Here is a 12,526-nt window from a genome sequence, read left to right on the forward strand (position 1 = left end):
AGAAATTCAATTCTTAATTTATTCTGAACAGTAAAAATTGATGCTATGTCTAAATATACAATCGTACATCATGACACAAATTGCAGCGTCAAATTGTGTTTTAATTTCTGTAATTTTTGTAAAAATTTGAATTTAGTGTAATAATACCTCCAAAACGCGTACTTGTTATGATTTTTTTGTTTCGATTATGTACATGAATGTATCTTTTGTTTTCAAGAAGGATGATGTGTTTAGAAGGTTATATAAAATTAGACAAAATCGCATGGGCATAGAATCATGGAACTGGAAGAGTATTTTGCAAGTCTTCAGTTGGATAAACCATTACCCGATGTAAGGGTACGTAACGTTATTAATGGTTTCATTTCCTTCGTTTGTCTTCACTTGCACGCGTGTGTGTAATTTTACCCGACAGCCTGATTTATAATCAGCATTCAAGAACTTTTCTCTGATACTGATGTTGAACAAACATCCATGCGATTCAATTACACGCTTCACCGACCTCATTTAAATAATCCTTACTTAGAATGAAGAACAGTTGCAAAAGCACTCCTTGGATGCTAACTTGGAAAGGAAACCTATAGATAGAGCACTACATATCCTCGTGTAAGTAAATTACGCGCTTTTATTTAAATTCCGATATCTAATAATTATCATTAATGATTCAAATCTCAGTCCTTATTAATTTAAAGATAAAATCTTGATAAGTATTTGCGTAATACATTTTTTAAACTTGGAAGGAAACTTACAGAGCATTTCATATCCTCGTGTAAGTACATTACACACTTTAAATTCTGATATTATTGAATAATTCAATGCTTATATTGTTTTTAAATAATCCTTTTCTAATTCAAAGTTCTTAATTGATATCTACGTGATATATATTTTTAATCGCTATTTCTGCTTACCAATATTTTTCTTACTGTTGCACAAGTGCCGATATATTGAGTATTAAAACTGTTATTAGCTGAAAGTTTCTATGTACGCGAGCTTGCACACGCGAGAGCAGTTTTACCTGCATTGCCTCTACGAATCGACCTGTTAAACCTTGATCGGAAATGCGTAATTTGCTTGCGATTACCGAAACAAGGTCAGCACAGCGTTAATTAAATCTCGCGAACATATAAGCGTGTTTTCAAGGTGGCAGTAGATATTCTTCAATGTAGCTAATGATGTATTTATACGATAATTTACAATTGGACTGACAAGCATTGAATCTCTGTAAATCTGCAAGCAATAATTGAAAGCTTTAGTTTACATTCATGAGCACTTAATCTTATGATATGCCATAATTTTACAAGATTTTTAAAGTCTATTATAAAGATAAAACAATACTATTCATAAAGTGAATGAAGACAAGAATTATAATCGGCAAAGTGCGATTGTTTCACAACAATTCCTATTTAAAATTAGAAATAAGAAAACATATCTAAGCTCTAAAATATCTAAAAAGCAATCCATAAATGCTAACAATTGCTGTGATAAATAAAGAATTGATAAAACGAAACATTAAAAAACAGATACACCTATATGCGTATTTAATAATTACGCAAGTTTTCAAACTGAACGTTTGAACGTTCCTCTCGTAAACAATATAAAACGACTATAGTCGCAACAATCGCAAGAACACGATTGGCGACGATCCTTTCAATGTCACCGCGTCCGGAGTGGATCCCCAGCGTTCGGGGAACACTCGGTCGATTAGTGCGTAGATTCTTTTTCCCGATGTGTCGGGGCCGGCGCATCGGATTGCCGGATGACGCGATCGTTAAATCATCTTTTGTGTCGCGCCAACGGGTTACGCAACAGCGCCCTCGGCGTGTACTAGCCGTGTGCATTCGCGAGATGCGTCACAACGACGTGCGCGCGTCTTCTCGTTCTCGGCAAATCCAGTTGGTACGTGGGCCGCGTTCGTCGCGTTCGTCGCGTATTTGTGCGCGGCGGGCGGCCAGTACTGCCAGCAGTCGTGCCAGTCGTGCTTTGAGTCAGTCCGAGTACCGAGTGTCGAGGTATCTAATTACGGATGGCACGGTCGCGAATCGGATGTGATCGATAGACGCGAAGATCTGATACCCGCCTCGCTCGCTGTTCAGTTGTCATTCACGTTCTCGCGGGTTGCACGTGGCCGCTTTCTCCGCGCGCTCGCGTATTGTGTCATTTGTGTCATGGGAGCGCGTACGCGCGTGCCATTCGCGTGAGAGGTACATACATCCCCGACCCCCAACCGCGATTGATCGATCCTGCCGCTCTCGCTGGCTGCGACGAAGTCGATGAGTAAGATGCGCCTCGAAAATGCTGCAAGAGGGAGATGAAACCCCATACGAGATCGCGTCCGATCCGTGAGTACCCGGACGCGTCTTCTCCGTCGGCATGTCATGTCATGTCATGTCACCTCACCTCACCTCACGTCACGTAGCGTTGCGTCGCGTGAGGTCGATCAAGAGTTCATCCCCTTGCCGGGAATCAAGTTTGTTACCCTTCTCATCCCGCGCGCGCAACTCCTAAAAATAGCCACGCGGTCGTTCAAGGAGCAGCGCACTGTCCTGTCATAGTTAAGTGCGCTAATTATAGTCCTTTAAAGACGACATTACACGCGCGAGGGATGTCAGGATCGCGAAAGGTTCGCGGAACATATTCGAGAGATTAGGTTAACTAAACGCGAATAGTAGATCATTTTTATTTATTACTTATTATGGGTACTTTCCATTTGATGATACAAGTATACAAGTGTCTATTTTTGTTCTGTTATTCTTTGAATATCAAGAAAGATAGAATTTATTCTTGTGTCATTGAAGGTGATTTCCAGCAAGAGACACAGATGATACAGTGTAACAGTCCATTATTAGGTACATCCTTGTTTACCAATTTAAAGATGAAATTATCACTGTCTTACAATGTGTCTCTTGATGGAAAGTATCCAGTATTCCAGTATAAGACAAGTGTGATCATTTCATCTTTAATGTTGGCAAACAACAAGAATGTAATGATTCATTGTATTGCACTGTGTTATCTATTTCTTGCTAAATCACTCTTAGTGACACAAGTATCATTCTTTCGCCATTTGTTGAATGTCAAGAAAGATAGACCGATGTTTGTGTCAACTTATGTTAATAAATGGAAAACATCTGCTATGAGGTGCTTCCCATTTGTAGTATTTCCTAGCAAGATACACAGTGTAAGATAAAGATTTAAATGGATAAACTACAAGAATGTAATGATTCACTGTATTACACTGTGTAATCTATTAGTAAATTCGGTCACTTGCGTTACACCAGATTAATGCATATTAAAAGCAGATATACATGAAATTAACAAAGTTAAATATAAGAACAAATATTTTAATCAATTAATTACCTAATAATGGCATTGTTATGTTAGTTAACAAAATGTACATGTATTATTTATTTCATTGTCAATGTTGATTATATTGTGCCAATGCATTGAGTTACTATACATAAAGTAGTCTTCAATGTGTACTAATTTAGTGTAGTGCAAGTGACCAAATTCACCATGTCTTCTGCTAAGAAGCACCATAAATTGAGAATGATACTATGATAGTATGTTTTCCATTTAGTGATACAAGTCGACACAAACATCAGTCTATCTTTTTTGACATTTAATAAACAACAAATAATGATACTTGTGTGTCATCAAATGGAAAGCACCAAGTATCTTGGCAAATGTATTATATACAGTATAGCGAAAGTCAGGCCTAATGGACAGTTTTTTTTACATATGATTCATTAAATGTTGGAGTTACTTGACCCAAGTATTACTGCATCATCTCCTTGATCGACCATTACCAATTCTCAATGCTTTCAGTTTCTCTGAAACAAATATATAATTTACCAAACATCTGTTTTTTAAACAATTGGAGACCTGTCAGAATGCTTAGAATTAAACTTGTAAACAATCTATTATTATCTTCTAATATGTATTTTTTGTTTTTAAATGATAGAAGATATAGTTAAGAATAACAGATTTATTAATGATGTAAATTATCAGCAATATATATTTAAATAATTTTGTATATCCTCTTACAAGTCAAAAGTGCAAAGACTAGGGACGATAATTTTTTTCGTCATATATGTTATTTCTTAAGAAGATGTTGGTATTTTTTCAGGAAGGGAGATGAGATTCAGAAACTTAGTGTTATACAAAATCTACCAAGTCTTTTAGCTACTGATACACAATCATGTATGTCTCGAGTGGTACCTAAGATGCAGCAGTCTCTGGCTACTGCATCAACCGAGTTTCACATAGCAGCATCATCCACATTCAAAACAATTTTAGAGCAGAAGCTTGTCAGCCATAATGTTTTTAGTCAGACATTCCTTCAAAGCATATTAAATTCTTTAGAGAGTCGTGATCCAGGTAAATATATTTATTAATTAAAATAATTATTACTTTAGAAAATACAATATTTTATAATTGAAATTTAAATATTTTTGTATACTGTGTCGCTATAATTGCCTCTAACTTCCATTATATGTGTTAATGTTAAAGTTATCTGTCATGCATGGTTGGAGACCTTGCTAGATGTGATAGAATTACTGCCGGTAGAAGTCATAAGAACACAGGTTTGTACAGGCAATTAAAAAAATTGATATGTTTGATATTTTATTTAAACAGATGAAAAAAAGGAAATTCTTAAAATTATTTATTATACATCAACAAAAATTAAATTCAGAAAGAAATTAATATATAAATAAATTACAATCATGCGCATCAGCTAATAAAATTTTAAAAAATATATTTATGCTATAAATCAATGTTGAGATATTAAATTGCTGTAAATGTAACAACATAGCACTGCATAGCACTTTTGGATGGATGGTAACAAGAACACTCTCACATACAGATTCTTCCATTGACTATAAGTAAAGGACAATTGTCACAACCTATCTACTCCAGGATAACGTGCAGCAGGTTATTGGGAAAGATTTGTACAAGATTTGATTCTGCAATGTGAGTATATTCAAATATACTTTTATTTCATGGTTCTTATACGCAGTAAAATTTTAATGTATGATAATTTATTAAAAGTTTATTCAGCAACATTTAGCAGTACTAAATTAGATCATATTGGCCAAACAATTACCTATTATTATATCTTTGTGATACAAAAGGAATATTAAAACTTCTACATAAAATATTTAAATAATTTTTAATTCATTATTTACAAGTTCTAAATAAATAACTATTATGAAAATTTTAGGATACAGAAGGAAGTTCTACCAACAGTGCACTCCCTTTGTCAGGATGTAAACAGTGAAGTACGAGCTAGTATTTGTTTGCAACTGCGTTTTGTTGCAGAAGGTCTCGGTGCTGAATCTGTAAAACCTGCTTTGCTACCATCTCTTGTAGAATTGGCAAGTGACGAAGAAAGCAGTGTAAGATACGCCTCTGTACAGACAATAGTCTATTTACTACCTCATCTTCAGGAAGGTAAGCAATTGTATATTTTAGAAATATTTTTTAGGTATTAATAAAAAGAACAAAAATTACATAGATACAGTAATATAAATTAAACAGATACAAATTAAGCAGTAAAAATTAATTTAAACAAATTGTCTACAGATACAATAAAAAATATAATAGCCCCACTTGTTAAGAAGCTATGTGAAAATGCAACTAAATCGAATGATAATGTGATATGTGTAATAGCACAAGAAATGGGAAAACTTGTACTTGGCCTAGAAAGTAAGAAACAATTCTTTGCATTTATATTGACAGCAGTACGATCTTAAATAATGTTTAAATGACAAAAATGTATATGTATTATTTCAGAATGTTTATCAATGTTAGAAAAAACATGGTTTATAAAATACTTTCAACAACTCGCACAATTGGGAATACCATCATTGAAGAAAGAGAAATCACATTTTACATTCGTAAGTACATATTATAAGCTTGTTATATAAACTAAGTATGGATACATACGCATTAAATAATTTTTCTATAGATTCTTGTAGTATATTTAATGTATAGTATTTATTATATGTATTGAAAATAATTTATAAATTTAATATTAATACAATATTTTGTGTTTTAGATTAGCAGCAATCCTACACAGGATGAACGATATGTTGAATGTAGAAGGCATTGTGCATTTAATTTGCCAGCAATGTTCATTTTCGTATCGAGCTCTCCAGAAGATATAAATGCGATACTTACAACATTTAATGCATTAGCAAGTGATCATTATTTTATGGTTCGGAAAACAGTTGCGTGTGGGATTCATGAAGTAAGATTTTTAATATTACACTTATTGAATATTATACTTATTAAATTTTAGTTACATTTGTATATATAATAAAACATTATTTGTAGGTGGCAAAGGTTCTAGGGCCAAAAAGCGTACGGATAAAGGGAAATTTAATAAAATTGCTAAAAGATGATTTCGAGGAAGTGCTTCAAGGTTTAATTCCTCATATAGGATTAACGCTAGAATGTTTAGTTGAAAGTCAAACTATTGGAACAGATAAAATGGTAATTTAATTTTGTCATGTATACTTTGTAATTCAGAACCATGTTCTTAAGATTATATTATTCATTATAGGATTCTTCTTTGATGGAAATAGGTAAAGCATTATTAAAGTGTGAAGCTGAAGTTACAGGCACACACAATTGGAGACTAGCATCATTAATGCATACGCAGCTAGAAATTTTACCTAAATGTTTTCCCAGTGATTTTATATACTCATATTTTATTCCAATGGCTTTCTCCAGAATTTTACATGCAGTAAGTCTAAAATATTCTATTCTCTTTTGAAGTACGATTTACAGTTTTATATTGTATTTACGTGTGGATTTAATTCTACAATTTTAGCGACCAATACCAGTACGTCTTGCCGCAGGAACACTTTTTCTTCTCCTTCTACGATATAATATGAAACCTATACAAAGAGCAGAACTGCGTAGTAGAATCTTTACAGATTTAGCTAATAATTCTGACTGTTACGTGAGAATGATGTTCGTTCGTATGATGGTCGAAGCATTGGAAATCTTTTCTTCTACATATTTTAAGGAGCATTTTTTCAATGTTTTATTGAATCTGGCTGAAGATCCGGTAGCTAATATAAGAATGAAAGTAGTATCCTTATTGCCACAGTTAAAAAATCAATTGTGGATGCCAACCGATAAGAAATTGTTAACATCATTGGAGACGGTTGTGAGACATTTGGTAAACAATGAAAAGGATAGAGACGTACTATTTATTTTAAAAAGTGTTATACAGAAGTTGGATGAAATGGATGTCAAATACGAAGGTCAAAGTGTAAGTAATTTAAGAATATCTAAATTATATGAAAAATATGTTTCTCTGAATACTGTTTTTTGTGTAGTCAACAACGAAACTTATTAGACAAGATGTGGAAGATGCCAAAAAGTTGGAAGAAGAAAAAAAGTTGTCGGGCATAGGTGCAGGAAAATCAACTGGCGGAACTGCAGTAAAGAAAGGTATTGTTAAATATATCTATATCTATATGTATATTGTCAGTGATGTATGTCGTTTTTATATGTTAAACATTATTATCGAGCAAAAACATTTATTTGTATAGATAATATATATACGACTACAGGAAGAGTCTTAACTAATTACGAAATTTGGTTATATTTAATATAAAATATATGTTTTAATCATAGAATGTATTTTATTTGATTATATACAATTTGTTCGTTATTTAATTGCAATAAGTAGTCAGAACTTTTTAACTTTTATGTTTTTAAGAATTTTTAATTATTAAAAAGAAATTAATATTAGCTAAGAATTTAAATAAATAATATTTGTTTAGGTTGGACAAGAGCAGGAACTGATAGTTCTACAAGAGGATCGTAAGTTTAATTTAAATTATATATTTCAGTTTATTAAATAAAATATAAATTGTTAAATTATTATTGTTGTTATCTTCTATTAAACCTACATAAATTTATGTTTCAGATCACAGTCTAAAGGTGAGCACTTAATGAAGAATACGGAAGAATTATATGAAACAAAATCGTTACTAATTAAATGTAAGCAACTCATATTATTTAATGATAACAGAAGTTAAGAAGCAGAAATTCTTATCCAAGTAATCCTGTCGTCTGTCTCTTGCAAGTCCAAGCCATTTTTCAAAGTACAAATTTTTAATTTGTGTTAGCGATTGAAGAGTGTGATTAATCGGATTTTAATAAATGCTAATCAAAATTAGTTGCAAAAAAGCTGAATAAGACAATTATGTCAACAATATAATAAAGATATTAATAAACTTTTAATTATCTGAACTGAAATATGATGTTTTGCAGATGGAATTCCATCCTCGCGTCAAGTAATTGAAAGCTTAAAAACGAGGTAAGGAGAATTTGGTAAAGAAATATAATTCAGAAGGATATAAAACTAATGCATGTTTAAAAATAACATAATTAGTTTTATAAGCTTAAATTAAAATTTTGGGAATTAATGAATATTATGGATAATTATATAAATATACTTGGTTATATTATTTGTTATTTAAAGATTTTTTTACTAATATGTGCTAAAATACGAATTAATGTTTTGTTAACCAATCTAATTATATTTGCTTTGTATCTAACAGAATTCAACTAACACATCCATGGGAAAAAATAGGGCATTTCAACTCACATACTAATTCATCGCATTTTAACTTTGTGAATGGATCATCTAATGATTATATTACGCCTAAACCACAATGTAACTGCTCCAAGTTAACAGTATTCCAGGCTCTCTTGACATTGCCGGATGCTTGTGAACAAGAATACGAAAGTGACTCTCAATGCCGTTCGTATTACGATACTGACAACGATCACACAAACTTTAGAAAGCATTCAGTCCAAACAAACGAATATAGTCCTTCCACCTTTACAAAATCTTTTTTTCTGTCGCTTGTAAGAGATAATAAACAAGAGCCGCAGCAGCATTCTCTACTAACACGGGATTATTCGCATGAATTTTCTACTAACATCAGTGGCAATGATAGAGCACCGAACTTTGCCGCTTTAAAAGCATTAACAAACGCAGCTCACTTTAATTCCTGTTGGGCTTTTAGTTCCATGCCAGAAATATCCATGATGCAGTCAGACGATGAATTCTTGGTAGACACGGGTATCAGGATACCCACTCAATTCTCCATTTCTCAAAGTACATCAAAAATTCCTCATTTGCAAGATTTTATCGCTACAAGGAGGCAATTAAATACTACTATTCGGCCTAGACGAAGCAGTATGAATTTCGATAAAGGAAAGTTTAAGAGACATTCCTCCGTTGAATACGAAGATTGCATGAAACGTAGGACAAGTGAGAGTGAATCATCGAGAAGTACATCGATTTCAATAGACTACGAAGAGGGCTTGCGACAACATAACATGGTGAAGGAGAATTTGAGCGATCAACACTTGTCTAAGACAGATGCTAGGACTAAAAGATATTCCGCCCCACAGGGAAGAACTAGATTTGGGTGGGATGCTAACCAAGAGCGATCTTTAGACGAGAAATTTAAAAGAAATTCTTTGATACTGGATAAAGAAAAGTTAAAATTTACTAACTCTAAATGCACTTTGGATCGAACCAAACGGCATTCCACTAATTTCAGTTTAAAGTTCCCTGATACTAAAGAAACGAAGCAGCTTGTAAAACGTCATAGTCTAGAGGATCATACCACGGTACGTCGTGCTGTAAAAGGATATTTTTCAACTTTGGACGTGAATCATAATCAGGGTCTTAGTAAAATTCCCTTGAGAAATGTTGAATCTCGTAGCAGGACCGCACCTGCCACCAGAGCATCTAGCCCTGTACATGTAGAAACACGATTGAGATTTGACATTGAGAATTGTGATGATTCTCAAAGTTCTGCTAATGACAGACATTTGAATAGGTTTAGCTCGAGTGATGAAGAGGTCGACAAATTATGTAGAATGCTATTACATTCTCAAACGGCACAGAGTAGTACAGGAATAACACCAAGAAGTAGTAGGGAGAGATATCCTGTTCACCTGTTGATGAAAAAGCTATGAAATGTATAATTCTGTTACACAATTTTTATGACTCTTCCGCAACTATTTTAATATTTAGTGATCATATAATGAGCTTTCTATACAGCTTTACATTTAATTAAAAGGTTTAAATATGAAGTTTACCGAGATCTAATTCAAAATTATACGTAACAGTTTTTTTAGTTTCTTTGTTTAAACTAAGCTTATGATTCAATATGAATCTGATTAGTAAAATTTTATTTTGCGTAAATAAATCCATTATATAGCATTGCAATCAAATATATAATGTTCTTACAATATTCAATATTGATAACATAATGAAGTCTCAATATCTATTTCATTTGTTTTTAAACTACATACGATATATACTGTTAATGTTTTAGTTAAATTTAAAATCATAAATATTTTAAGATTGTTAATAATTTGTTGAGGGGTAGAACATTCTTAAGAATCAAACCTTTAAATAAAATTATCTAAAGAATTTGGAATAAGAATTGTTTTGAGATAATTTATACAATTTTTAATTGCATACTGGTACTAATGAAATTAAGTTTTACATGTATAGCGGCCTTAACGTGAATTAGCATATTTATTTTTAACTTCAATTTTTGCTTTTGATGTATATATAAATAGGCTATATTTATATATTTTTTTGAGCATACAATTTTTTTACATTGTGCCTTTTCTATATAATAGTTTGTATTTTTTATCTAATCTAATGCAAATATTCATAAATTTTTGTTTCATTAAATGGAAATAATCAAGTTTTTTAAATGCAGTTGATGATACTTAGAAATATTTTAAGAATTAAAGTCTACATTTTATCTAATTTTTAACTCAAAATTAGATGTAATTACTTACACAAGCAGTATTGCGAAGTATTGATTGAAGCAACAAGAGATGCATTTTATTTCATTAGAATATTCATGTCTCGTGTAATATTAATGCCTGTGAAATGGCCCTTTGTACTTATATGCGAAAAGATAATTACGTTAATTTTAGTTAATTTTATTATCTGTTAAATCAAATTGTACTTTGAAAAAATATCTTTGTACCTCAAAGGAAGTCTCTGCATTCTGACTTTATATTGAAGATAAAAACATGCACGCTTATTTCAAAAGACTGCTTTTTAGATTCTGCGATTAAAAATTATATAAAATAAAAAAAGAGAGGAAGCTTTTATTTCACTCAAAAACTGCGTATTCAGTAACGTTGACCTCCATCGCGATAAGGCTATAAATTTTAATTGTTAATATTAAAAACGGTTGTTGTGGAACTGGATTATTCTAGAGCTTAAGATAAAATATTATACTAAATGAAAACAGATTTTCAGTACTCTAAAAGCTAGCCTTAGAGTCTAGTCTGCATAAATATAGTCCACGAAAAGTCTGGAAAGATAGTCATGATTTGAAAAGAGCATATTCGTTTTGTTCTTTATAATCTGTAGTTTTTATGTTCGCCTTAGTATAGTTATTATTTTTAGCGATTATTTAATATTAATCGTTTACGTAATTATTTACACGTAAGGTTGACCAAAGAGGATAAGACAGTGGTATGACGTATTAACAAAAAAGAAATTATCTCTGTACAAATCACGATGACGTGTTAATATTTAAGAAAAAAAGTTTAATATCAATACATTAAATTATATTAGCTAGAAAAAATGGAAGTAAGAGTAAGATATTAATAATTTACACATTGAAAATAATGAATTGTTTAAATTCAGTTTGATTCTATTTGTACAAACTTCAAGTCATGACTATATTTTCCAAGAGTACATACATGCGTACGTACATACGTGCGTACTTAGAGTATTCCATTAAAAGTAAATAATTTTTAAGTAATGCAAAAAAATGCTATTCTGTTTTTTTTAATTATGATTTGCAAGGATCTTCTTAAGAACACAAAAAGGATACGCATTAATAAAACATGTATTCTTATTATATTATATTAATATCATCTTCGAGTGTAATTTTTTTGCGTAAACGTTTTCTGTGCATACATATTTGAACACAAGTCATTAATTTTGATGAAGATAGGTAAATTATATATTTTTATTCCTTGTTTTGCGTTTTTTAAGAAAGGTTCTTAGTCATAAATTTAAGAGGATAAAAAATGTATTTACATTTTTAATAATTTACTTTCATTTGTGCGAATTATGAAAATTTATGTTTTTATTATAATTTCTTGCAAAAAGGATGTATATATATGTAAATTTAATACAGCATTTTAAAATTAAAAAAATTTTTCTTAGCTATTACTGTGTTGCCAGTTTTATTTATTTAAATAATTTTAATTTTTGTAAAAATATATTTATATATTATATATAATAATATAAAGTAGTTCCAATGATAAATTAATAAGAAAATTTAGTTTACAGGAAACAATCTCTCGATATTGAATTTTAATATATTTTAATTACGGTTTCCAGGTATATTTGATCAAGAAAATATATGAAATATTTTTTTAGACAGAAAGAGGGACAGAGAGAGAGAGAGAGAGAGAGAGAGAGAGAGAGAGAGAGAGAGAGAGAGAG

The 12,526-nt window shown here is 31.3% G+C and overlaps 1 protein-coding gene across 6 annotated transcripts; it reads left to right on the forward strand.

The window, feature by feature from the left end:
* The first annotated feature begins 232 nt into the window (after positions 1–232).
* Positions 233–10,162, forward strand: LOC108766167 (serine/threonine-protein phosphatase 4 regulatory subunit 4). 6 transcript variants are annotated; one of them, XM_018515305.1, is made up of 17 exons: positions 233–336; positions 524–603; positions 4,121–4,371; positions 4,504–4,577; positions 4,859–4,965; positions 5,216–5,445; positions 5,578–5,700; positions 5,788–5,891; positions 6,053–6,244; positions 6,331–6,489; positions 6,560–6,742; positions 6,830–7,276; positions 7,344–7,458; positions 7,794–7,833; positions 7,940–8,013; positions 8,287–8,332; positions 8,577–10,162. In XM_018515305.1, the coding sequence occupies exons 1-17, from the start codon at positions 277–279 to the stop codon at positions 10,009–10,011; spliced, it is 3,720 nt and encodes a 1,239-aa protein (XP_018370807.1). In that variant the 5' UTR covers positions 233–276; the 3' UTR covers positions 10,012–10,162. The 6 variants fall into 6 exon arrangements, with proteins under 6 accessions (XP_018370807.1, XP_018370840.1, XP_018370816.1 ...); XM_018515338.1 differs by having other exon boundaries at positions 9,048–10,162; XM_018515314.1 differs by having other exon boundaries at positions 7,940–7,953.
* Positions 10,163–12,526: the final 2,364 nt, after the last annotated feature.

Source organism: Trachymyrmex cornetzi, unplaced genomic scaffold (genome assembly GCF_001594075.2).
Source record: "Trachymyrmex cornetzi isolate Tcor2-1 unplaced genomic scaffold, Tcor1.1 scaffold117, whole genome shotgun sequence".
In the NCBI taxonomy this organism is placed as follows: Eukaryota; Metazoa; Arthropoda; class Insecta; order Hymenoptera; family Formicidae; genus Trachymyrmex; species Trachymyrmex cornetzi.